Below are 27116 nucleotides of genomic sequence, written 5' to 3'. Positions count from 1 at the left end.
CAATGATTTGCTTATTTTTAGAACTACAAATAATAAGGGACTTTGAAGTCTTCTCTTTTAATTAAATATGTCTACATTTTAAGAATAATATATTGAGAAAATAATTGATTAAATAATTTGAGGTGGATCCTGATCTATGTCTTGGAGTAAGGAAGAAATAGTCTTATACTGATACATTAAAGATCCAAAGAAAGTAAAAATTTAGAAAATCCCAGGATGGAACATTAAAAATTCACAGAATTTTTTCAAAACAATTTATCATTTTTGGAATCTTATCTAAAACCTCTTTCTGATGGTCAGGATAATACAGGTGACCAAATCCTGGCTGCCATTACCATATACACAAAACACACACACACACACACACACAAACACACACACATTAGCCCACTCTTGCTTCTGAAAGTTAGCTTTGTCAATATCTAAAAGCAAAAATTCATCATTATTAACTTTATCATATTCTAAAAGACTCACATAGTCTTCAGCACAGGACATTCTTTCTGATTCAGGATTCTTACAACACTTAGAGCCCACTCTTCCTAGGTTTCTTGAGACCTCCACGAGAGTTGGAGCTGACACTTGGGGTACTTTCTTGGTGTAACGAACTATGAGCCTATAACAACATAATCCATGTGTTTTCAGCCAGGCAAGAAACTGTCTTTTTCTAACACATCAGGTCAAGCAGAGATCACTTGGCCAAATCCACTAAGATGGCTTTCCATTCATAAAATTATCATCTCCAGGTCGGCAGGGTAATGTGGGAGAAGACCTTGTCCTGAGCAACTAATTAAGCCTAGCTTTGAATCCACCTGTGCTGTATAATCTAAGTGGCTTACCTTATTGTAATTCAGTGACATTAAAATATTTATTAATTGCTTCTTTCTTTCAATAAAACCTACTGAGAGCTTAACAAACATCAGCACTGTACTTAATTTGAAAGATGGATGAAATTTCTAACCCATGAAATGGAAGGAAATATACCTGACTCAAAACGGATGCTGCAAGGATTAAATTAAAAGGAACCAAGTATGCAATCAACCTGATGTGGTGTCTAGCATGTAATAATCATTTACTAAAAATGCTAATCACCGTTGAAAGCCAATGTATGACCATAATCTACTCAAGGGAAGAGACTATGTCTTGTTTATTGTTGTTATTCCTAGCACCTATAGGTAGAAGAGTGCTAACATGTGTAAGCTGAACAATAAATAACTAAATGATGTATCCCTTCCTGTCTTAACTTCCACAGATAAGGCTCTATTTAATCGGGACATTAATCCATCATCTTATTGAGCTACTGCTACTGAAGACATACTATTTTCTGCTCTGTGAAGTATTGCTGTATTTTGTTTGCTCATAAACTATTTCTTAACTTTCAAATGGCATCCTCAGTTCCTATATCCCAAGATTTGATATTTTTCCTCCTAGACTTAAGAGCCCAATTTTTTAAACTGCACTCAAATATACGCCTCTTCATCCCATCAACTATTTTATTTCATTTTCTCTGGTCTTTTTTGATGGAGAGTGATTAGAAATGATACTTTATTTTCAAGATTAAAAGTTCTATGATAGGGCTTCCCTGGTGGTGCAGTGGTTAAGAATCCGCCTGCCAATGCAGGGGACATGTGTTCAAGCCCTGGTCTGGGAGATCCCACACACCACGGAACAACTAAGCCCATGCACCACAGCTACTGAGCCTGCGCTCTAGAGCCTGCAAGCCACAACTACTGAAGCCCGCATGCCTAGAGTCCGTGCTCTGCAACAAGAGAAGCCACCACAATGAGAAGCCCGTGCACCACAACGAAGAGTAGCCCCTGCTCTCCACAACTAGAGAAAGCCCGTGTGCAGCAAGGAAGACCCAAGGCAGCCAAAAATAAACATGAAAACATGAAACATGAAAAATTTAGTCAATAAGCAAAAATACTTACGCATTTTGGAATTGATATTCTCCAAGTTTTTCAAAAAGTTCACAGTTTTGTTTAATTAAATTCTGAGGCTCCTCCACAAGAGGCTGAAGTTTCTCAAACTGAAAAATAAAAGAATTGTGTTTACAACATTCTCCCTGAGGACCAGATGCAGGTTGTTTTTCATCCTTCTAGGCAGAATGAGATCCTTCCTCCTTTCTGCCCAAAGCCATGTAAATAGATTTTTAATGTCAAATCTATTATAATATGTCCAAACTGTTTATTTAATGAGACCGTATGAGATAAGTGATTAAGAACATTCAGACTCTGGAGTGCAACTGCTGATGTTTGAGCCAGGCCAACCTGACTTATGTTCTAGTTGTGCAACTTTACTTCCCATCTCAAAGCTTTAGAACCCTCATTTCTAAGATGAAGAACATGATACTCACCTCAGAGAACTGCTCTGTAGACTACCTGAGCTAGTGAAATTTAAACATAGCCTGGAATATAGTAAAAACTCAATAAATGATGGCTATGATTGTAAGTATCATCATTATTAAGCCATCTCTCCAGTTGGATCCTGAGCTTTCTGAGATAAGAGATTTTACCTTGGTCATCAGTTCCTGTGTGGCACTTGGCATATAACCAGTTTCTTGGTAGAGGAAAAAATGACTTTCCTCTGATTCTTAAGTTTGCACACCACTATATGTGCTAGGAGTACTAAATATCTCAAACATGATAAAATTCTATTTTAGCATAGCTAAATATGCTAAATATTCTCAAAACAGATTTCCTCTCCACAGTTAATTTCTTGTAAAACCATTCCTAAACTGTCTCAAAAAAGGATTTGAAAATATTCTAAAGTACTAGATTTCACAATCTTTCTTATGATACTAATTCTTGATACTTAATAAAACTTGGAATCAGGTTAACTTTCTTTATATCTAAGTTAAATCTCTTAACATTTAAATTTACTTTATTTTGTTCTCAGGAGTGTAAAAAGGAGAAAAAGCATGGTCAAGATTTTGTGAAATTAGGGCTTCCCTGGTGGTGCAGTGGTTGAGAGTCCGCCTGCCGATGCAGGGCACACGGGTTCGTGCCCCGGTCCGGGAAGATCCCACATGCCATGGAGCAGCTGGGCCCGTGAGCCATGGCCGCTGAGCCTGCACGTCCAGAGCCTGTGCTCCGCAACGGGAGAGGCCACGACAGTGAGAGGCTCATGTACCGCAAAAAAAAAAAAAAAAAAAAAAAAGATTTTGTGAAATTAGAGATTGCTCTCTTTGATCTTTCTATTTAAGGCTATTATTCCTATAATGTTTAAAAGCACAGAGTTGAAACCATCTTAAGAAAAATTCTAAATTGCACTATGTAACATTCTTGCATTATTTTTCTTTCCTGTTATTAGAATCATCAGTTAAAGAGCTATATTTTTTTTCCTTCCAGAAACCTACCACTGTGGCATAGCATGCAGGAGGATCATCTTTGGCACAGCAATCCTCCAGTGTGGCTTCATATGCCTTGGCAATTCTCAACAGCAATGAGACAGAGTACTCAGGATGCCTTCTCGCATATTCATACAAAAACCTAATTAAGATGACAATAAAATAGATTTAGTTGGACAAATGAGCAAGAAAAACTACATAATTGGGACTTCCCTGGTGGCCCAGTGGCTAAGTCTCTGCACTCCCAATGCAGGGGGCCCAGGTTCAATCCCTGGTCAGGGAACTAGATCCCACATGCATGCTGCAACTAAGAGCCGGTGCAGACAAATAAATAAGTAAATAAAACATCAAAAAAAAAACCCATAATTAACCACAAAAATAACTCATATCCTAAAGGTCTGAATTTGACTAAACCCCATGCAGTAAAGCTTAGTGGCTAAGGACTTGGAAGTTCAGAGTTAAAGCTATCAAATCCTGGCTCTGCCACTTATTTTATTATATCACCTTAGGCAACTTATTAAAACTATCAAGACTTTGTTTCCTCCTCTGTGGAATGGGGATAATAATAGTACCTATCTCATAAGGTGAACTGTGGGAAGTACATGACGTAATCTATGCGAAACACATGCGCTCTGGCACATATTAAATGTCTGAGGAATGACACCTGTTACTACTGGGTATAATTTGTTTGATTCTGACTACACCTCAAAAAGGTTCTGATAGATAAATAGAGATATATTCTTAATTTTTTTCCTCTCTGTATGAGTAAATTCTTGATGGGTACATAATTTTATGAAATATTATTTAGTGCACAGAATACTATTATAATTGAGCAATAAAAATGCAAAGTTTATCACTACACTTACTGACTTTATATAATCATCAATTTTGTCATTCAATTGCTGTCATTTAATGCTGCCTTGCCATGCTACCAGATTTCTGGTCTTTTTAACCAAATATAAAGCACCTGGTAACATTCTACTTCTCTTTATAGTTCTTTGCTGACATCAGATATATCAATAGATAGATAGATAGATAGATAGATAGATAGATAGATAGATATAGAGACATAAAGATGTATCACATATATTCACAGATATGTAAGTTCAAGAAATACTCTTTGAATGAATGCATGAATGAATAATATGTATATAATTTATGTATACTAAAAATATTTCTATAGGTATTTCCAGAAATATTCCTAAGGAGTAAGGAATGAAATGGGGGTGTAAAAATGAACTTTTATTATTACTTTGTACTCTTCTCTATTAATTGAGCATCTGCTATATGCATGTATAATTTTACAATTTTTAAAATTAATTTTTTCCAAAAATGTTTAAAGACTGGGAGAAGAAAGAATAAAGAAACATTGTAGGCAACATGAAGATTGTAGCAATTCCAAAGGAGAGCCTAGAATAATTTCCTAAATCCTGAGACCACATAAAACTATGAAAGATCATTCCTTATCCACTTACGTGCCCAGGAAGACATCTTTTGCTTCATTATAGTTTTTGCAAACTTCCTTATCTTCAGCAAAATCAGCAGCTAATGGGGACAGGTTTTCAGGCAACTCATCTTTTTCCACCTCAGCAATGCAGTGGGATTTTTCCAACAGAGGCTTATCACAGCACTTCGTCAGTTTAGTGGAGATTGCAGCTTGATTTTCACATATATACTTGGCAAGATCCGCCTATAAGCAAGTTGATGGAAACTTTTCAATGTAAATTGACATTGCTGTGCTGCCTCCCTAGACTTTTACTATGTTGGCAGAACAAGTTCATTTTATTCTAAGACCATACATATACCAACATGCCTTCCGTGAATATTTTCAGTCTGTGCTGCTAAGTCTAGAGACACTGATAGAACTACTAAAACATTTCCACTTGATTTGAAAAAACTAGTCAGTAATAAGGTCTCATATCAGTTATTTATTAATTTTATATTTCTACTGTTAAAGCATTTAAATTTTAAACTAAAATTCAGTACTGTTTTTCCAAATATTCCCCACAAATTAAGTGCAGGCATCTTGAAACCAAAAAACTAAATAAATGTTACAGATTTTTGAAAAATTAGTCAAGATCATAGTCACAGACCTTACTTACACATGTAAAATATCTGCCTTAAATTTTCTAGAAAGTGTCCTAAGAGATTAGGATTCTGGTATTTGGTCATATTTTCAGTTTGAGAAAAAGAGATATGCTAAATATTTGTATTTTTAACACAGACAGTTGAGAGAATATAGAGCAAAAGTTACATAATTTCCAAAGGTCTCTTCAGATTCTAGCCTTTCTCCAACTCCTCCCACCTCATTAAAAAATCTTCTTACAGATCTATCTTTGTAACTGTCTTACTTCAGTTTTAAGCTTTTGTTCTCAGAATATGAATGAAAGGGATTACAAATTACTGAATGAGCTTATCAGATCACTTACTGAGTAGGAGAAAGAAAGAAAGAAAGAAAGAAAGCGAGGGAGGGAGGGAGGAAGAGAAAGAAAGAAAGAAAGAAAGAAAGAAAGAAAGAAAGAAAGAAAGAAGGGAAGGAAGGAAGGAAGGAAGAGAGAAAGAAAGAAGGAAAGAACCGCAAGGCAAGGCAAGTATTGAGCAGATTAGAGCATAGAAAACTATCTCAAACCACTCTCAGTTGTTCTGATGCTAAACAAATTGATTCTACCAACTTAAGCAAGTAAGTTACCAAAAAGTATACTGAGGTTTCTTTACCCTGTCATCTGCACATTCAAGCAGGTCACCGTGGCAGCATTCCTTGTGGACTTTCGTAAGATCTGTCACTATCTTGGAAACCTCTGCAAAATCAGCCTTGGGAAATTTCTGGCTCAGGCGAGCTACCGACCTAAAGAAGAAAATTCTCCCATCAGAATATTATTAACAGGCAACATTTTATATGAAAGCACTAGGAAAATACTACGTATAACAAGAAAATTTAGGATAAAATAACATAGAGAAATAATTTGTAAGATTTATTAGTTCTTATTTTAATGCTAATTCTGAACCAAATTTTTATCTTGGGGCAAAATGTTTCCGTAGGGCCTAATTATCCATTGTAGGAGTGTGTATTGTTGTTAGAAGTCCAGCAATTCATGAAAGCAGAAATCAAAGAGCGATTCTAAAAAAGGCAACAGGCTGAGAGGCATCAGGTTTGGAGCCCAGAGCTGACTTCCAGATCTGGCTTTATAGCTTATTAACAGTGTGACCCTAGGCAAGTTACTTAGCCTCTCTGAGCTTCAGTCTCTACAGAGTCACAACAACATGCTAAGCCAAAGGACTGTTGTGAGGATTAAATTAGATAATACATATGAAAGCATTTTATGAACTGGGAAGTGCCATACAAATTCCAGTTATCCTTTTTTTTATTAACTAAAACACATTCTTCCTGACTTCCAAAGGTCTCTGAGAAAAGAAATTTCATAGCTTCTACAAAATTAGAGAGTTTTGATTCAGCATATTTTTACCAAGAAATTGATTCAGCATAATCTCTCAGCTCACTGACAAGATGTAAAAGGCTAACATCCACAAGCTTTCCCAAATCATTTCAGAGTTGCCTAAATCTGACAAAAGACACTTCTTCCCCCAAACCAATCATAGCCTGTTTAACTATGTATCATTTCGTGTCAAGGTTGTTTCGTTTATTGATTTGGTTGCTTTTGGTGGTATAGATGGTAGGGATGACAGGCAAAGATAGCTCAAGTGCTAGTTTCTAGAGAGTTTGCAAAATATCTATTTTCATTTTATTTCCTGTTCGTGTTGACTAGAAGGGAGGGATTGGTGGCGGTGGTGTGGGAGATGGAGAAGGGGAGTTCCTTGGCTCAGATACTGGAGGATGATGCTTCTAGAGCTAGCTAATAATATAAAAACAGAGGCCCAGGCAAAAACAAGACATTAAGTGCAGAACTGGTGCTACAAGAAAATGAGGAGAAAACCTAATGGCTGAAATTAATTATCAGAACATAAAAAGACAAGCAGACACTTCAGATAATTGGGTGGAGGGGAGATAAAATTAAATAAAAGACCCTGACTACAGCTTTATAAAAACAGTGGACCATTATACTAAGATCACAATCATTATAAATACATGGGAGTTTAAACACCTGTCCTAGAAGAACTAAAAAGTCCTCTAGATTCTTTGGCTACTTAGAAAAGATATGATAAAAATATAATGACAAATTGTTACTGATGCTCTGGTTTTCACCTCTGTCAAATTTCTACCTTTTAGACAACCAAAAAGATATATGCGAAAGCACTGCATAAAACGACATGCAAGTGTACAGTTTTGTCAACTGAACCATCATCATTTACATCATTATAAAAATGCAAACTAAGTTTAAAATACCATGCTTTTAGAGCTCTTTCTCCAAATTTTTGGATACTGGTACACCTGAGTCTCTGTCTGGCAGATGAAGCCAGTACTCCTTCTCTCATGGTCTCAATCTGTAAAAAGAAACAATTTTGGAAAAATTAGAAAAGAAAAATTTTACACAGACCACCCCTTCATAAGCTCAGATGAGACTATGGCAAATTGAATTTTAAAGAGAGAATTTACCCCTAAATTCCCAAGTATCACTATTGGCAAATAACTATTTTGTTCTGTAGGAAGAGGAAAAGTCAGTCTGCTCCTAGTGGAAACCTCCAGGTAGTTAAGAACCAGCATGGAGGCATTGCTAGGGAAAAGGGAACGGAAAGGAAAAGTGGAAGGACAGAGTACACTAATATCCCAGGTAACAGAACTTTGTTGACTTCTTAATTTTGCATATAACACCTTTCAATGCCTCCTCCACCAACTATCATAACATCAATAAACTCCCTGTAAAAGAGAATGCAGTGTAAATATTTATGGAATGAATGAATAAACCCAGGCTTCTAGATGCAGTTAAATTCTCCCCTACTTTAAATTCCTTTCCGATTAAAAAAGTCTCATGAAAAGAGAAACAAAAACTGTGTTGCGTTGCTGTGTAATTTTAAACATGAGTTTCCGTATTTCACTATAGCAACTTGCACTATTAAAAGGGGCAGGATATTTAGACACATACACAGCGATTCCCTCTACCAAATCCACTTAGGCAAATCTTAGAAGGAGGAAGGTGGAAGACATAGGCCTTCAAAAAATGTGAAAGATCTTTGTGGGGGAAAAGATGGAGGAAACCCTCAGAATGGGAGAAAATATTTGCAAATGAAGCAACTGACAAAGGATTAATCTCCAAAATTTATAAACAGCTCATGCAGCTCAATAGCAAAAAAACAAACAACCCAATCCAAAAATGGGCAGAAGACTTAAATAGGCATTTCTCCAAAGAAGATATACAGACTGCCAACAAACACATGAAAGAATGCTCAACATCATTAATCATTAGAGAAATGCAAATCAAAACTACAATAAGATATCATCTCACACCAGTCAGAATGGCCATCATCAAGAAATCTAGAAACAATAAATGCTGGAGAGGGTGTGGAGAAAAGGGAACACTCTTGCACTGCTGGTGGGAATGTGAATTGGTACAGCCACTATGGAGAACAGTATGGAGGTTCCTTTAAAAACTAAAAATAGAACTACCATATGACCCAGCAATCCCACTACTTGGCATATACCCTGAGAAAACCATAATTCAAAAAGAGACATGTACCAAAATGTTCATTGCAGCTCTATTCACAATAGCCCGGAGCTGGAAACAACCTAAGTGTCCATCATCGGATGAATGGATAAAGAAGATGTGGCACATATATACCATGGAATATTACTCAGCCATAAAAAGAAATGAAACTGGGCTATTTGTAATGAGGTGGATAGACCTAGAGTCTGTCATACAGAGTGAAGTAAGTCAGAAAGAGAAAGACAAATACCGTATGCTAACACATATATATGGAATTTAAGGAAAAAAATGTCATGAAGAACCTAGGGGTAAAACGGGAATAAAGACACAGACCTAGTTGAGAATGGACTTGAGGATATGGGGAGGGGGAAGGGTAAGCTGTGACAAAGCGAAAGAGAGGCATGGACATATATACACTACCAAATGTAAGGTAGATAGCTAGTGGGAAGCAGCCGCATAGCACAGGGAGATCAGCTCGGAGCTTTGTGACTGCCTGGAGGGGTGGGATAGGGAGGGTGGGTGGGAGGGAGATGCAAGAGGGAAGGGATGTGGGAACAGATGTATATGTATGACTGATTCACTTTGTTATAAAGCAGAAACTAATAAAAAAAATTTTTTTAAAAAGACGGAGGAAGGTGTTTTTGACCACATAAAGAAGTTTCTATTGGAGGCTTAGGTTTCCTAAATCTAACCATAAGATGTCCCCAAACTGAGATTTGGTTATGAATTGGTTCTTCTATTCTTCTTCTGGGGAATACCTTTGGTATCAGGCAGGCACCTTTATCAGCAGCTTGGCAGCATTCTGCAAAAACTCCTTTATATTGATGAGCATAGTAAAGGAGTTCTGGGGCATAAAAGTAGGGGTGTCTTCTGGCAATTTCATATAGGTATCTAAATTTTTAAACAAAAAACAGACAGCCATTTTTCTATAGCAGACAGTATTGTAAGAACACTTGTAATCTACATTCTCCCCAGAACCTCCAAAATCTAAAGACATCTAATTGACCAGTTAAGCTCAATTTGCACATAATGAACTTGCCTTTGTCACTCTTTGAGTCAGTGAAAATGTTAAACTCATACATATATATACATATAAATATACACACATGCATAAATTAGTTAAATATCAGTGATATGTTATTGACTAAAATGAAATAAATTCTGAGAATACTAAATATATATATCTTTATGATATTTTAATACATGTCAACTTCAAATATTTTCATACAGATCATATCCTGTTTTGATGAACTCCAAAAGATCTTTGACCGACTTTTTCATCGTGTAGAATTTTGTAGTATCATATATTATTTCTTTGAAAATTGTCATTAGAACAGAAGCTTCAAGTCTTAATGCTGACAATATTTTTCATAATAGTAATTGTTATAATGAGTCTTGACCTATTCCATAATTTTTAATTTTGAAGCTTAAAAATCTGATTACTTACTTTCCCCAAAACTTCTGTTCGTTTTCCTTAAACTCGGCACACAAAGTATCAGGGTCTGGTTTCAACTTAGGGAGGTCTGGATTATCATCTTTGTGTTTCAGTAAGCATTCATTTCTCTCAGGCTCTTGTTTCGCACAGCAGTCGGCCATTTCACCATAGGTTTCACGAAGGGATGCAACTGCACACAGTTTATCTCCAAAGAGAGTGTGCTAAGTGAAAGAGAGCAGGTGTCAAATTGCTGGGCAGAATTTTGTTTTCCTCATACCCAAAGAATAGTATAAGGAATTAATATCTTGGTAAGCCTTGGTTAGTAAATCATATAAAAATCCACATTTTTCTCAGATTTAGACACCTTCCCTTGATTTGACCATCTATGTGTGATTTCCATAAGAATTAACTGTCACACTATCACTTATAGTGGATAAAACAGAAGGACAAAAAGACAATGACTTTAATGAATGAGCATAACTCCTATTTCCACCTGAGGCTAAAGGCTAGGAGAACAATCATTATAATAAAAACTCAAGGAAAAATATCCTCTAAGTAGCAAGTGAATTCACATTAGGGAGGGAAGTGTTCATATAGTTTCTCATTTGATCTGCTCCTTTTTGAGAGGTTCAACTTTTTAGTAGATACCATTCAAAATTGAAGAGTAACATAATCTACCATGCATTAGTTGTTATTGTATTAAAATATAGATTTTTTTTGTTCTAGAAATATTTGCCTCAATGCATATTCCATTAAATGAATCCTTTCTGTCCCCATTAATTTTTATTATGAAATTAATTATAACTTTAGGGAAAATATGCTGCTCAAGACAGAATTTATTAATTTTTTTAAAAAGACACATTTTTAAAATTCATATTTAGAGCAATATTATTGTGTGTAGCTAAAGAACTGATTCTGCCTTGAGGCAGAAGTACATATAGAGAAAAATAAGAGGAAGAAAGGCTTTAGTGATAAATAAAAAACTGCCTGTCCCCAGAAAGGTATATATAGATTAAGTGGTGAGAGAAACATAATGCTATCCTTATATTAAAGACCAATCTGAAAATATCACAAGTTCAAAGTTCTGATTTTTTTATTGTATGTAAAAATATGAATATCCCTAAAATGAGGAATGCATAGCTGTACTATTATTTTACCCGGGTAACAAAGTTAGCACAGAGATCAGGTGAGTACTTTCTGAAGATAAAAACTATATTATCATTATTAGCCTCTATGAAAAGAAACCTAACTTCAAATTTTAAAAAGAAACTTCTACAAATAAAAAATTTCCATTTAAAAACACTATGACTCTTGTGTGTGGTTTCAACAAAGAAATGTTTTTAAAATTGTGGGTATACTAGAATATATCTATCATTGAAGAAACAGTGGCTATACCCACTTTTGAGCGTTGCTTACAAATACGGTCATTTAGTAATAATTGAGAAAACTAAACTGGTATTTGTTTCCTTTTTAAACATTGAAGATTACATAAAGGAGGAAGAAATACTATTCAAAATCAGAATATACTTACAAGTGACTTGTCACAATTTGCAGCTGACTCATCAGCAACGCATGTTTTTGCAAACTCAGTTAATTCATTCACTAATTTTACATGCTCATCAAATGGGCTCTGCTGAAGATACTGAGAAAAGGCAATCAGCACCCTGAAACGAAGGACATAGAAAAATGTAGCATAATAAAATTTTAATATACAGTAGGTTGCTATGCTAGAAAACAAATAGCGTGTCTGTATATGTTCTATATTTTACACATCTTGCTTACTATTATCCAGAAAGCCTGTTCACATCAGCTATTATCTGAGACCTAAGCGGGTATGTGTGGCTTTCTAAGCAAAGATGATTATATTTCCACCACGTATAAAAATATGTGTGTGCATGTCAGTAGATGCATACACATAGAGCAAGCAAGCAAAATGTATTCTAAATAGACCTAATTGTTAAGACTGGGGCATTACATAGGCCTTTTGACTATTTAAAACAAAAAATAAAAACCACACACATATCTTATTTAATCAGGCTGTAGAATGAGATAGACCTTGAAAAATAAACTATTTTCTCAACTTTTACTAGATTAAAAAATATTAAAATCATCTCAAGAAACCACAGAACTATTTGCTAGGTAAAAGAATTTAGTAAGCTAGTTGTGAAAGGAACTTTCCACCATGCAGGTTATATAAGAGTTCCAGGGCTACACTGTCCAAACAGTTGCCATTAGCCATAAGTGACTATATATTTAAATTAATTAAAATTAAATACTGTTTATTTTATTTTATTTTATTTTGTGGTACGCGGGCCTCTCACTGTTGTGGCCTCTCCCGCCGCGGAGAACAGGCTCCGGACGCGCAGGCTCAGTGGCCATGGCTCACAGGCCCAGCCGCTCCACGACATGTGGGATCCTCCCGGACCGGGGCACGAACCCGTGTCCCCTGCATCGGCAGGCAGACTCTCAACCACTGTGCCACCAGGAAAGCCCCTGTTTAAATTTTTGACCCACAGCTGCACTTGTCATATTTAAAGTACTCAATAGCCACATGTGGCCAATGGCTACTATATTGGACTACACTGATACAGAATATTTGCATCAATGCAGAAAACCCTATTGGACAGTACTGTTCTAGAATCTTTGATGACAGTGGAATATAAGGACTTCAAAATTATAACCAATACTATTAGAAACGTTAAATTTTCATTTTTAAATATTTTAACTTACAGGCCTTTGAAATTGTCTTCTCCCAAATCATTAAACCGATGAGCAATCTCACTCTTGTCTGGGGGGAAAAAAAGGGAAAAAAAAAAGATTTGCTTTAAATTCTAAAGAAACAACTGGTTAAGATCTTATTTTTTATGTTTCTCTCCATTTGACTTAGGTATTCATTTGCTCCAAGATATGAGCTCTGACTCCCAACAGAAAATCTTAGGATGATGGTGAACTATTTCTTCTGCATTTAAGGAGAAGAGTTATTTAATCTCAAATGATACTATTTGAAAAATCATCAAATATTTATAGCTTTATATTCAAACCTGGATAAGATCTAATGCCTTTGCAGTGTCTATTAACAGCCACTGAGAGGACAGTCTGAAATGAAAAATATAAATACATAAAAAATATATATATATATATGAAAAAATATATAAATATATATATATAAATAAAAAGTTCTATTTATAAGATTAAAAACACAGATTTTATATTTTTTATATAAATTAAGGTACAGTGGATAGACCTTTGGGAATCTGGACTTTTGATTTCTATCTTCAACTATATTCTGTGAAGTTTAATTCACTCTGACTAAGTTCCCTCATGTGCAATAGCAAATAACAGTTACTAAACAATTCTCACTACTTATTTCACCTAGGATATTAGAAATATAAGATAACTTCTTAAGGGTTCACAAATACAAAATATCATAACAGTCTAGAAAATAAATGCTAAAGGAAAACTTACTTCATTAAAGATTCAAGGTTTACTGAAACCTTCTTTTATTAGGAAAATAAAAGTTGAACAGTAGAAAAATAGAATTCTTACGTGTATCTCGACGAAACACACCCCTGGAATAAGCAGAGCTGAAGAGAAAGATAAGGGAAATAAAAGTCACCCACTTCATTGTGCCAAAGCCTTGTGGGGTTGATAGAAGAGAAAATGTAGGATGAATAGAGGGAGATCAGCACTAATATACTTCTTTAGCCAATAATTGTAGATTATTAACTAGACTCATCTTTGTATTTCATTGGCTCACAACTGATTACAAAAGTCATAGTATTCTTGCCAAAAAAATTGTTTGACTAAATCCGTTGCGTATGTTTGCGATCTGGAACTGTTTTCTCCACGAGACCTTGTCAATTCATTAGTTATGTAAAACACCTTATCAAATTTTACATAAGAGTTTAAACAATTTGTACAATTACCATGTTCTCTGTGATTTACCATTTGAACATTTGAGTTTTCAGTATTTGCAAAAATTTAACCAAACCAATAACTTAGCTTGGAAATAACATATACTAAAAGAGCTAAGCTCTGAATTGTATCTATTACTAATTCAAACTGTACTTTTATTGATAAATAATGAAAAATGTACACATACACACACATTTGAGAACTAAGGAAAAGCCATAGCAACAATAATGACTGAAATGGATATTCAAAAGTCCTACATTTTAATCTCAGCTCTGGCCCACATGTGGTTCAGGCCCTAGAGCAAAGTACTTAGAGGCAATGTGGGTATCTCTCATGAAGTAGACATGGGGAAGAAAATGGACACAATGGCAGTAATGATGATCTTTGCCATCATAATATACACAGGACAGGCTGAGCCTGATTACACCTTTAGTGGTTATAAGAATACTAGATCTTCTTTACCAGGCATCATATTCTTTCCATCCCTATTTCATGCTTTTTTCCTTTCTCTCTTTTAATAAAAAGAGAAGTCACATGCTCTTTTTTAATGTTATTTTAAATTTTAAAATAAATTTAACTTCATGTCTAAAAACAAAGCAAAACAAAGATAATTTTTTTAAATGTTTTTTCAAACTTCCTTTCTTAATCTCCCCACCCAAGATTCTGATCTCTACCTCTGAATGACTATTCTCTCTCTGCCCTTTTGCTCTAAAAGATGAACTATGCATTTCAATCAGTGGGAAAATTGACCCTCTCTGATACTACAGAACAATAATTAGTACCAAGTCAGTCATTTCATTTAATTAAATAACCGAGTCAATTAAAACTGACAGTCATTTTGCCGTATGGCACATATAGACTCAGAGACTAGTAAATACTCAAGAGAAGAATTATTTTTCCTATTCAGTCATATGGTGAAAGAAATACACTTTCTATGATCTTATTTTATTTTATTTCATTTTCAGGGTACTAATTAAATAATCAAGCACAGAAGAGGAGATAATAGAAAAACAGGTGATAGATTTTTAGATAGGTGACAGAGATGGGTAATATACATTCAGATGATAGCTAGCTAGCTAGAGCTGATAAGAGTTTTTTTAATGGCTCAAGGGAGTCCAAATAAGGGAGCCAGACTTGTCTTTCCAGCCATAGCTGAACAGAAGTAAATGAATATCTGCCTATGGAATTATTTCCATTGGAGAAAACCATTTCTTTGAAGCCTGAAATTGTATACTGTAAAAGAAAGAAGGAAACTATGCTGATTTTCTAAGTAAAAAAATAATTCCTTTTTGGGTAAATGAAGTCAACTTTTCTTTTAGCCTCCAAGAAAAAGTAGGCACTTTTATTTGAAGTCAGTATTCAACCCTGGCTTCTTCCTTAAAATGAGTCTTCTGGGCTTGATCAAACACACAATCCTTATCATTGGACTTAATTGTATGACTAATTCACAAAATCAGGCCTTTAGCATTCACGCATATACTTTGTGCATACTTTTTTATTTAACAAATGAAGAGAATAATAATATTAGTTTTTCCACCTACTTTGCACTCTAATATTATACAGCACTATAATAGTAATATAGAAAACCAAAAGAAAATCAAATTCATTATGATTCTAGAAACCTAAAATTGATATTCCTATATTTAATGAAGATTGCATAATTTTCAAATATAAAACTGAAACACCTGAAAGAATCTTACTAAGAGTATCAGTAATGCATTTTCCATATGTGTATCCTTTTTAAAGACTAGCAGATGGTTGAGAAATTAAAATATTTAATTCTTAACACTATCTGTTTAAAATTTATCTTAATTAATAAGTATCCCTTGAATATTTGCATTTTGTGGGTTCCCAAAGTAAGGATACCTACAGTTTTCTTCAAATAATTCTGCATGTACATTATAAACTGAAAGAAAAATGAAACTACATAATTGTTGGTTATTTCTAAATATTCTGTTCTTCAAGCTTTTAAAGTCATATTTAGTTAGTCATCAAAGGAGTCTGGCATGGGAGTAAATGCAAATATTTAAACCAAGAGTTAACAATATGTCTTACAGATTCTAGTTTCTTTTTATGGAAAAAGTTTAAAGAGAGAGTGGTTAAGATGATTACTTCATATGCAAAGATTAACAATGTACTGATCATTTAGAAGAGAAAAAAAATACCTCAGTTGAAATATAACTGGGAATTAAACCTGAGCCTTTATCCCTTTTGTCCTTTATTTTTGCATTCATTTTGACAGGATAGAAAAGGCACAGTTTTGAAGCAAATGAAATCTCTCTTGAGACCAGTCCTCTACTTCCTTGCCCTGCTAATCATAACTTTAAACCTACAGCCTCCTACCACACTCTGAATTCCTGAAGTTTCTCACCAAGTCATCCAAACCAGCTTTCCTTCCAACTGTCCATCTTCTTGGTCCAGCCCTTATGCCATCTCCTTCTGTGATAGATTATTACATCTGGGTTGTCTTCTCTTAGGAAAAAAGTGAAACATATGCATTAAAATATGGCAACAATGTTGGATAATAGCCTCAGTATTTTAATAGAGACTTTCTAGAAATATTTAACCCAAAGTCATTCCAAAATAAGGGAAATTTGGATCTTTTTGGAGAGAAATTCAAGAACAAAAAATCTCTTCTAAGCATTTTTCCTACTATACTATGGACATATGTGTGGACAGGTAGGATAGATCCTACCTATCATGAAGGCTCTGGACTGCTTTCTAAAAAATACGAAGGGTAGAAAAGTAAAAGGCCATTAAGCATCAAACTAACTAATTGAAACATGGCAAGAAATTAAATTTCTTGTTCACTTGTGAAGATATATTTCCCATTAATAAATAAGAAAATATATTGTCCAAATTGTATGAACTTATATAGGCATCTAATGCAAGCAAAAAATTGTAATGTAATCCAAATATCAATTGTCCCCTCATGTTCCTCCATAAGCAGTTGCATTAGTGAGAAAAGTCTTTGCTGAAAATTTCATAGGAAACAAAGAAAAGAAAGTTCAATTTATGAAAACCACACTAGATCACCACTGTTGGCTTGTCCCATCTCTTAAGTCCTTCTCTCTCCAAAGCTCCCATGGCAGGAGGGTCCCTTTTCCACCTTTCCTCATATTACTCTGGGCTTCTAGAAGTTACATGTACCTTCTCTCAGATTTCCTAACCATTTACTTCAAACTTCTCAACTCTTGACTATGCAGTTTAATTCAGCTCAGTGTCAATTTCTAGCTCCAAACTTGAACACGCAGATCTAGTTATATCTTTATGCTCTATGGGTCAAGTTGAATTAACTCATCTTTAAGGGGGCTTCCCTGGTGGCGCAGTGGTTGAGAGTCCGCCTGCTGATACAGGGGACGCGGGTTCGTGCCCCGGTCCGGGAAGATCCCACATGCCGCGGAGTGGCTGGGCCTGTGAGCCATGGCCGCTGAGCCTGCGCGTCCGGAGCCTGTGCTGCGCAATGGGAGAGGCCACAACAGTGAGAGGCCCGCATACCGCAAAAAAAAAAAAAAATCATCTTTAAGCACCCTTCTACCTTGAACATTCTGTGATTTCATATTCCCGATGAAACAGTCATAGCATGAGAAAAGGGTCTGACTGTTAGAATGAATATAACAAGTTAGGAAATTGGGATACAAATCTGAGAATTGGTTCATTGCTAAGCTGCCCAGTGGCTCATCAGGCATTACTCTCTATCCAATTCAGGTTAACATTTTTAAGAAATGAAAAGATCATTTAACTTGTCTAAATTATGGAAATAAAATGACACTTTCTCATATCTTTCTAGCATTTTTCCAATCCAAGAAAAATATAGCTAATGCCTGAAATCTATGTTTATCCATTCTTTGTATAAGTTAACAACAAATGGTCTATAAACATAGAAATTGAAATTAATACTAGTAACTCCTATCTCATAATAGTAGCTACAGATGGACATCAAACAGAAATTAATACACTGCTGAGAGTTTAATAGTGCTTAGTCTCTTCATATTCTATATTTTTTTCAAATATAATTCAAGAGACTTACTACCTAAAAAGGAGATTAGTTTAAAGGTACAAAATGGAACTATTGTTAACCTCTTGTAAAGCAACAAAGGTTGTGTAGTTAAAATATTCTTATGTTAAAACATTAGTGGATCAAATTTAGGAAGTTTTCATTAAAGGATAAAAATTGTTTTCTCCTCATGTCTTCTAAAGCTTAAAAGTAATCAAATGTTTTGTAATCTTACAGTGCTGGACTTTAGCTGAAACTTCTCTGGCTGGTCACCCGACTGAGCCATGAAATTTAAGTCTTGAAATTCTCGTCACCTTTTTAAGCATCCATATATGGGTTAACATCAAGAAATGAATTATTTGATCCAAAAAAATTTGTAACTTTTAAGAAACATATCAAATAAATAATTGGCCTAACCTTTTTTAAACAGAAATTCATCTCTAACCTAATTATAATAAACTATACAATGTAAATATTTTTAAATGATTTTAAATATAATTATTGCACATATAAGCAATGAATTGTTCAAAATTAGCTTTTCATGATGTAGACATTGGAAAGAAAAAAATTCTTTTATTAGAATAGTATTTATAGGTTTGAAGTTTCTGTTTGCAAAAATAGCTATTTGATAATAATATGTTGCTATAAAAATATGCATTCAAATAGCATAAAGAAGTAATTTCAGTAATGTATGATGTTGACAATGGCAATTTCTTTCCAAAATACTTTTGATTCACAGTTGTGAGATATGCAGTATATTTATTACATGTAGTTTAAATTATTAGATGAAATATATAAGTTACTATTTCAATTTTAATTTTTACATTTACATTAGATATTCATTCATTCATTAAAATTATATAAATTGGTCTCTCAGCATTTAGTGTCTTGAAGGCAAACGCTGTTATTGATGAGTTCAAATTTCTCTTTGTTATTACATGGAAAATTGGCAAAAATTGCACATCGAGAAGCATGGTATCTAAAAGCAAACATTGTCCTAGCATCAACAAACCCATTATTTATTTAGGAACACCAGTGTTCTTGCTGACAGGGCACAATTCTAAAAATAATGTTTCAGACTTATTTTATTACTTATTATTTTAAGCAGTACCACCTAGTCTTTCATTCATGTGAAAGAAATGTATCAAATGCTCACTATATGCTCAAAATGTATTGAATGCTCACTAAATGCCATGCATTTCCTAGGCTATGAGGATACAAAAGATTAATAAAATACAGTCCTTGACTTTACAGTTCTTGAAGACCTCCCTAGGTCTTGAAGCCCACAGTTTAATAGGGAAGATAGAACCATAGAAAGATAATTACACTGCAACATTGTAAAGTGTTGTGCATGTAGAACACAAGGTACTCCTGAGGTGATAAAGAAGTATCAGAGGAGAAGCTCTAAATTCAAGGGCAATCTTGTCCATAAATAAGATATGTGGGCTCTAACCTCTTCAGGTAATGATGCAACTCACCAGACTGTAAAGCTTCAAATTTGCACTCTCTGGGTTCATTTTTGTCTTTGAAGGAACTTTGCCTGAAGAAATGGAATGAGTAGGTAGAGGGCTGAGGGAAGTAAGGAGGGTAAGAATATGTGTAATTTCTAAATGTTTGATAAAATAGCAAAATGCAGAAGGCAAAGAGTTAGACCTGAATTTAAAAGACAATGAAATTTCCTGTAGGAGTAAGAAAGAAAAGAAAAGCAGGGTGGCAATCAGAAAAAAGAAAAGCAGAATTTTCAATTATTTGGATTTGCAGGCAAAGCTAAGGATGAGATTGGTCATTTTAATATTATAAACCCCAAAGAAATGTGTTGTTCTGGTAGAAAGCTACAAAACTTCTATGGGGAAATAGTTCATCTAAGGTGACTGACAAAGTCAGTAGACCACCCAAATATTTAGTGATAAAACAGTGTTCTTGATTCAAGCCATATTTATTTAATAATACCATGTGCCTGGAAGTCTGAGAGGGCTTTCCCAGGGATGTGAGTTTTAAACTGAGAATTTTTTAAATGGGTATAAAGAAAGATGAAAGAAAATAGCCTTCCAGGCACAGGGGACAAAATATGGAAATGCTTGAGAAAAGAAAGAGCATGAAAGAAACTGAGAAAGGCTAGAGTTGAGGGGAAGCACAACGTGAAATGAGATATGAGAGTAGATGGTTTGTATGTCATCTTATCTACAGTAGTATATTTGGTTTTCATTCTAAAAGCAATGAGAAGTTGAATGATTTTATTAGCCCAATGATATAATCTGATTTATGCTTCAGAAAATTACTCTGGTTGCAGTGTAGGGAAGAGACTAGAGAAGGCAAGAGTATATCTAGGAAGACTAGTCAGGGGGTTAATGCAATAGTCCCAGCAACAGATGGTGAGATCTTGACCTATATCAGTGGTATAGAAATGGGGAGAAATGGACAGATTGAAGAGATATTTAGGAGCAGTACTGGTCTTGGACCCAAAAAAGAGACCCCCTTCTACAAAATCCATGCTTTAGAAGGCCTCCTCCAGCTTCTTCCAGCTATGTTCTGCCCCAGCTATATTCTGCTTCTGCTCACAAAACCGAGGGTATGTCTTCCTCCTCTTCTAGACCATGATTCAGGCACCCTAACCCTGGAACTCCCAGTCCAAACAGCTCTGAACCTCTTCTAGGGCCAGAGAGTTCCCTTACATGAGTATATCTTTCAATGGGCAGACCATATTACTGACATATTTACTCCTAGGTCTGAGAAGTGGCCAAGAGGCAGCTTTTGAAGGTGGTATATAATAAGCTTGGATATAATAAGTGGAGTTTCCACATGTACATAAATGACATCCCTTCATAGTACAGGATAAAGCCAGGGATAGGCAGAAAAGAGAGGTGGGCCAGGGGTGGGGGTTGGTTCTCTCCAGCACAAAACTCCAAGGAGAAAAAATCAGCAGGACTGGTTGGATTGAAAATGGTTGGTAAGAAAAGTAGAAGTGTCATGATGATTTCTAGCTTTCTGCCTTGTACAATTCAATGTTTGTGGCATGACTCACAGGTCTAAGGAGCACTGGACAAAGACCAGAGCTATGTAGGAATATCATTAGTATGATTTGGACATGTTTGATTTCAGGCATGTTTGAGACATCTAAGAAGAGATTTCAAAGACAGGAAAAAGAAATATAAGGAATCCAAATTGGAAAGGAAGAAGTAAAACTGTCACGGTTTGCAGACAACAGCATACTATACATAGAAAATCCTTAAAATGCTACCAAAAAAACTACTAGAGCTCAACAATCAATTTGGTAAAGTTGCAGAATACAAGATTAATATACAGGAATTGGTTGCATTTCTAGACACTAACAATGAACTACCAGAAAGAGAAATTAAGGAAACAATCACATTTACAATTGCATCAAATAGAATAAAATACCTAGGAATAAACTTACCTAAGGAGGTGAAAGACCTGTGCTTGGAAAACTATAAGACACTGATGAAAGAAATTGAAGATGACACAAACAGATGGAAAGATATACCATGTTCATGGATTGGAAGACTTAATATTGTTAAAATGATCATATTACTCAACGCAATCTACAGACAATGCAATCCTTACCAAAATACCAATGACATTTTTCACAAAACTAGAACAAATAATTTTAAAATTCGTATGGAACCACAAAAGACCCCGAATAGCCAAAACAATCTTGAGAAAGAAGAACAGAGCTGGAGGAATCACACTCCTAGACTTCAGACTATACTACAAAGCTACACTATGGTACTGGCACAAAAACAGACACACAGATCAATGAAACAGAGTAGAGAGCCCAGGAATAAACCCATGCACTCATGGTCAATTAATCTATGACAAAGGAGGCAAGAATATACAGTGGAGAAAAGACAGTCTCTTCAATAAGTGGTACTGGGAAAACTGAACAGCTGCATGTAAAAGAATGAAATAAGAACATCATCTAACATCATATACAAAAATAAACTCAAAATTGATTAAAACCTAAATGTAAGACCAGATACTATAAAACTCTTAGAAGAAAACATAGGCAGAACACCCTTTGACATAAATTTTAGCAATATTTTTTTGAATCTGTCTCCTAAGGCAAAGAAAACAGAAGCAAAAATAAAGTGGGGTCTAATTAAGCTTAAAAGCTTTTGCACAGCAAAGGAAACTATCAACAAAATAAAAAAAAAACTACTGAGTGGGAGAAAATACTTGCAAATGATATGACCAATGAGGGATTAATATCCAAAGTATATAAATAGCTCATACAACTCAATATCAAAAAAAAACCCAATTAAAAAATGGGCAGAATATCGGAATAGACATTTTTCCAAAGAATACATACAGATGGGCAATAGGCACATGAAAAGATGCTCAACATCACCAATCATCAGGGAAATGCAAATCAAAACCACAGTGAGATATTACCTCACACCTGTCAGAATAGCTGTCATCAAAAAGACCACAAAAAACAAATGTTGGCAAGAATGTGGAGAAAAGGGAATACTTGTACATTGTTGGCTACACATCATTGGGTGCAGCTACTGGAAAACAGTATGGAAGTTTTTCAAAAAACTAAAAATAGAACTACCATGATCCAGCAATTCCACTCCTGTGTGTATATCCAATAAAAAAATTAAAAAAAAAAAAAACTAATGTGAAAAGGTACATGCACCCCAATGTTCATAGCAGCATTATTTACAATTGCCAAGATATGGAAGCAACCTAAGAGTCCATCAACAGATGAATTAATAAAGAAGATATGGTATACATATACAATGTAATATTACTCAGCCATAAAAAAAATTTTGCCATTTGCAGCAACATGAATAGACCTGGAGGGTATTATACTTAGTGAAATAAGTCAGACAGAGAAAGACAAATACTGTATGCTATCACTTATATGTGTAATCTAAAAAATAAAACACACTAGTGAATATAACAAAAAAAGAAACTGACAGATATAGAGAGCAAACTAATGGTTACCAGTGGCAGAAGGGAAGAGAGGAGGGACAAGATAGGGATAGGGAATTAAGAGGTACAAACTACTATGTAATAAAATAAATAAGCTATAAGGACATATTGTACAGCACAGGGAATATAGTCAATATTTTATAGTAACTATAAATGGAGTACAATTTTTTAAAACTGTGAATCTCTATGTTGTACACCTGAAACTTGTATAATATTGTAAATCAACTATACCTCAATAAATAAAAAATATTAAAAATTAAAAGAACACTGCAAAAAAAGAGAGATGTCAAGCAAGATAGTTATAGAGTTTAGAGGGCAGAGGCAAGGCCTAAGCTTGGAATATTATTTGTGAGTCACAAAGCAGTACAAGATTGAGATAGGCTGGGAAGAGCGTAACATGAGACAAGGAGAGGCCCATTATGGAGTGGAAAGATCAAAGATCAAATAACAGGTGGCCAGAGAAGAGGAAACAAGTCAAGGCATTGTTATACCAGGGAATGTAAGGGAAGAGAATGTTTACTAAAGAGTTACAAATGTTACTGACAGGGATAGTAAACAAGAATTGAAATAATATCTATTGCAAGAGCATTAACAACATCCTTAATAGAGCTGTTTGATGGAATGATGAACCCAAAAACCACACTGGAGTGGCTAGAAAAGTAGATAGGAGGAGAGGAATAAATAACTACAGTATAGATAACTCTTCCAAGAAATCTGGATGTGAAGGGGGCCAATTGGAGAAGGTTGAGGGTGAAAGAAAATTTTCACTGATGAGCATTTAGAAGCCAATGACAAGGGTTTTACTGATTGTGGCTTTTATTTACTCTGTAAGGAAGGGATTGCTAAGAATGAATGGCTTGGAGGGCTTCCCTGGTGGCGCAGTGGTTGAGAGTCTGCCTGCCGATTCAGGGGACATGGGTTCGTGCCCCGGTCCTGGAGGATCCCACATGCCGTGGAGCAGCTGGGCCCGTGAGCCATGGCCCCTGAGCCTGAGCGTCCAGAGCCTGTGCTCTGCAACGGGAGAGGCCACAACAGTGAGAGGCCCACGTAACGAAAAAAAAAAAAAAAAAGAATGGCTTGGAATTGAATATTTGAAGGAAATTGAGAAAGTTGAAGTATTCATAAAAAAAGAGGGCATGCACTAAACAGAGAGATGTATTACCTGGGGCTAAATTGAAAAGTAAGAAAGTGTATTTGTGGCACTCATCTCCCTCTGCAACCCCTCACTAGGGCTCATGACAAGCCTTCTCTCCCATTCCACTGCCCTCTGCACACCTCAAATGCATGTCTTAGATGCACCCCAGCATTACTGTTCTCTTAGGTTCACTAAGCCCACCACTGGCACCCTACCTCTACTCTGTGTGCCTTCTCTCTAATGGACACCCTTTGCCAAAACTATCATTTCTGAATTTGTAGGCAAATTCAGGTGAGTGTTAAAGATCAACAATCTTAGTAAACTATAATTCCACAAAATCTAGACGTCTCTCCTTTATCTCAACCCCATGCTCCCAATTTCCTCAGCACTCTATTTCCTCCACAAAACCACACCTAAACTTCTTTGAAACAAAGGCATTTTAGAAGTACTGCTGTGCTGTTGGTTAATTCCTGAGTGGAATCTCAGATAGGAAACCAAGAGCAGAACCTGAGGCAGAGGTTCCATGGTTCTTCAGCTCTCACCATGTAGGTCCTGTCCCACTAGGACAGGGGTTAATTGACCCTTGTAAATAACCTGTAAGGCCTGAACTTTGGTGCTTGAACTTTGGAATATCTATTTGGTTGTTCAGAAACTTATTTTTCTCTTTTTCTTTTTTGGATCATTAAGGTTGTTAGATCAGTGTTTCCTTACAATTGAAATGCTGCAATTTATATCCTACATGCCCAGTATAATATATAATAAGGCCTTTGAAGGGATACCCCATGTGTTATTATGTTCACTATATCTAACACCTGATCCAGTGCATACTTTGGATATAGAAGCCATTCAAAACTTTCACTGACTGTCAGTTTAACTTGACTGAGGAAGAGTCAATTGCACTCCTGTGGTAAGAGGCCATGAGCAACTTGATATTGATACCATATGTCCTCCCACATTTTGTGTTTCTCATTGGAATGCAGTCTGGGAATTAGTTTGGTTACAGGGATAAAATGGAGGCAAACATGTTAGCAGATGTTGACTTACTTCAATCCTGGCCAACTAAAAAAGCTAACACATTCTTGCCATTAGGCATATGGAGATGTATTTACATAGCCTGATGATATATCCCATTGGTCCAGCAGCCACATTCACTGTCCAGAGTGTTGCTCAATTTTTAACCTGTTGCCATATGACTGACACTTCTTTGCACTCCCCACCCAAATCCAAGTCCCAAGCCAATACTAATTCCCATTTATAATCTTTTGTATGCAGTTTAGGTGAGTAAACAAAAGGGGTGCTAGAAAAGTTCAAATATGAAACTCTTTCCAATGATTCAACCACCTTGTTACGCAAGACCATCTGTAGAGAACTTGCTCAAGGCGACTTACTACACTGGTGCTATTGCTTCTTCATTAGCCATATTAAACTGATAGCTACAATAACCTAAATCAGTCCATTCAGAGGTTGTTCTTTGGTTCATTTTGACTATACCTTAAAATTGTGACCACATTTCTGGGAAGTATCAAATATGGAATGTGTCTGCAAGGATGAGGAGAAGAAGGTATGAGTAATATTCCTTTACTCAGTAGGAAAAATCTGGTGTTGTCAGACATTAATGCAGATATCCTTTTCTTTAATTAAAAAATGTTTTTATAGCAAAAAAAATGATTAGATTGCATGCTATTTCTGCTATCCACACACTGGGGTACATCTAACCAACTTGTGCATACGTTGGAGTCTCTCCATCTGTAGTCATGATCATCTAAGAAGGATTTCTATACCCTGTGAACTTGAAATTATTTCCTAATGCCTGATGGCACAATCCAAAATCTATATTAACTTGCTCCTTATTGCCAAAAGTCTCTACAACCCATCAACTAATATAAGATACTTATTTTCAACTATCTTTAGAACAGTTTTTCAAACAGGGTCACAAAATAAATTTCGTCCATGACCAATATTTTTAGTAAAATAAAATGAACAGAAATTATCAGAGTGCATTATATATAGTAGAATAAATATCATTTTGTGAAATGTTTGCTATATATGTCATTAGTTCATTATGTAAAATGCATTTCTTACTACAGTCACTGTAAAAACACTTGAAGATATATTCCTCCCCTTAAAATCCACTTGACATAAGCTCAGTATGTGAGTATGTTCAAAATCAATCTGCCATCTTCCCACCACAACCCTCATTTAATTTTCTTCCAAATTTACCCATTTGACTTATTATTCCCTAATTCTCCATGTCACTCATTTTTATAACCTTATAGTAATTTTAATGCCTCCTTCTCCTTAAACTCAAGTATCCAATCTGTCCCTAAATAGTTCTGATCCATTCTTTAAAATCTCACATTTAGGGCTTCTCTGGTGGCGCAGTGGTTGAGAGTCTGCCTGCCGATGCAGAGGACATGGGTTCGTGCCCCGGTCCGGGAAGATCCCACATGCCGCGGAGCGGCTGGGCCTGTGAGCCATGGCTGCTGAGCCTGCACATCCGAAGCCTGTGCTCTGCAACGGGAGATGCCACAACAGTGAGAGGCCCGCGTACCGCAAAAAAAAAAAAAAAAAAATCTCACATTTATCCTTATCCCCCCAAACACTGACACAACTCTGGTTCAGGCTTTCACCAAATCATGCCAGAGTTATTATAATAAACTCTTAATTAATGTTCGTACCTGGAGTCCTTATATGCTCTGATTAATCCTAAAACTTTTCTCTCCTTAAAGTCTTTT

At 35.5% G+C, this 27116-nt stretch overlaps 1 protein-coding gene across 1 annotated transcript; it reads right to left on the bottom strand.

Annotated features, from left to right (window-relative positions):
• Positions 1–261: 261 nt before the first annotated feature.
• LOC308613795 (albumin-like) lies at positions 262–14036 on the bottom strand. Its single transcript, XM_081227827.1, has 11 exons — positions 13925–14036; positions 13109–13166; positions 11910–12042; positions 10391–10599; positions 9702–9834; positions 7689–7786; positions 6062–6191; positions 4822–5036; positions 3356–3488; positions 1929–2026; positions 262–613 (listed from the first exon to the last, which is right to left on the bottom strand). Exons 1-11 carry the CDS (start codon positions 14001–14003, stop codon positions 277–279), a joined length of 1623 nt encoding a protein of 540 aa, XP_081083953.1. The 5' UTR covers positions 14004–14036; the 3' UTR covers positions 262–276.
• Positions 14037–27116: the final 13080 nt, after the last annotated feature.

Source organism: Mesoplodon bidens, assembly GCF_964165515.1.
Source record: "Mesoplodon bidens genome assembly, chromosome: 1".
Lineage (NCBI taxonomy): Eukaryota > Metazoa > Chordata > Mammalia > Artiodactyla > Ziphiidae > Mesoplodon > Mesoplodon bidens.
This window is presented reverse-complemented; position numbering and strand designations above follow the sequence as displayed.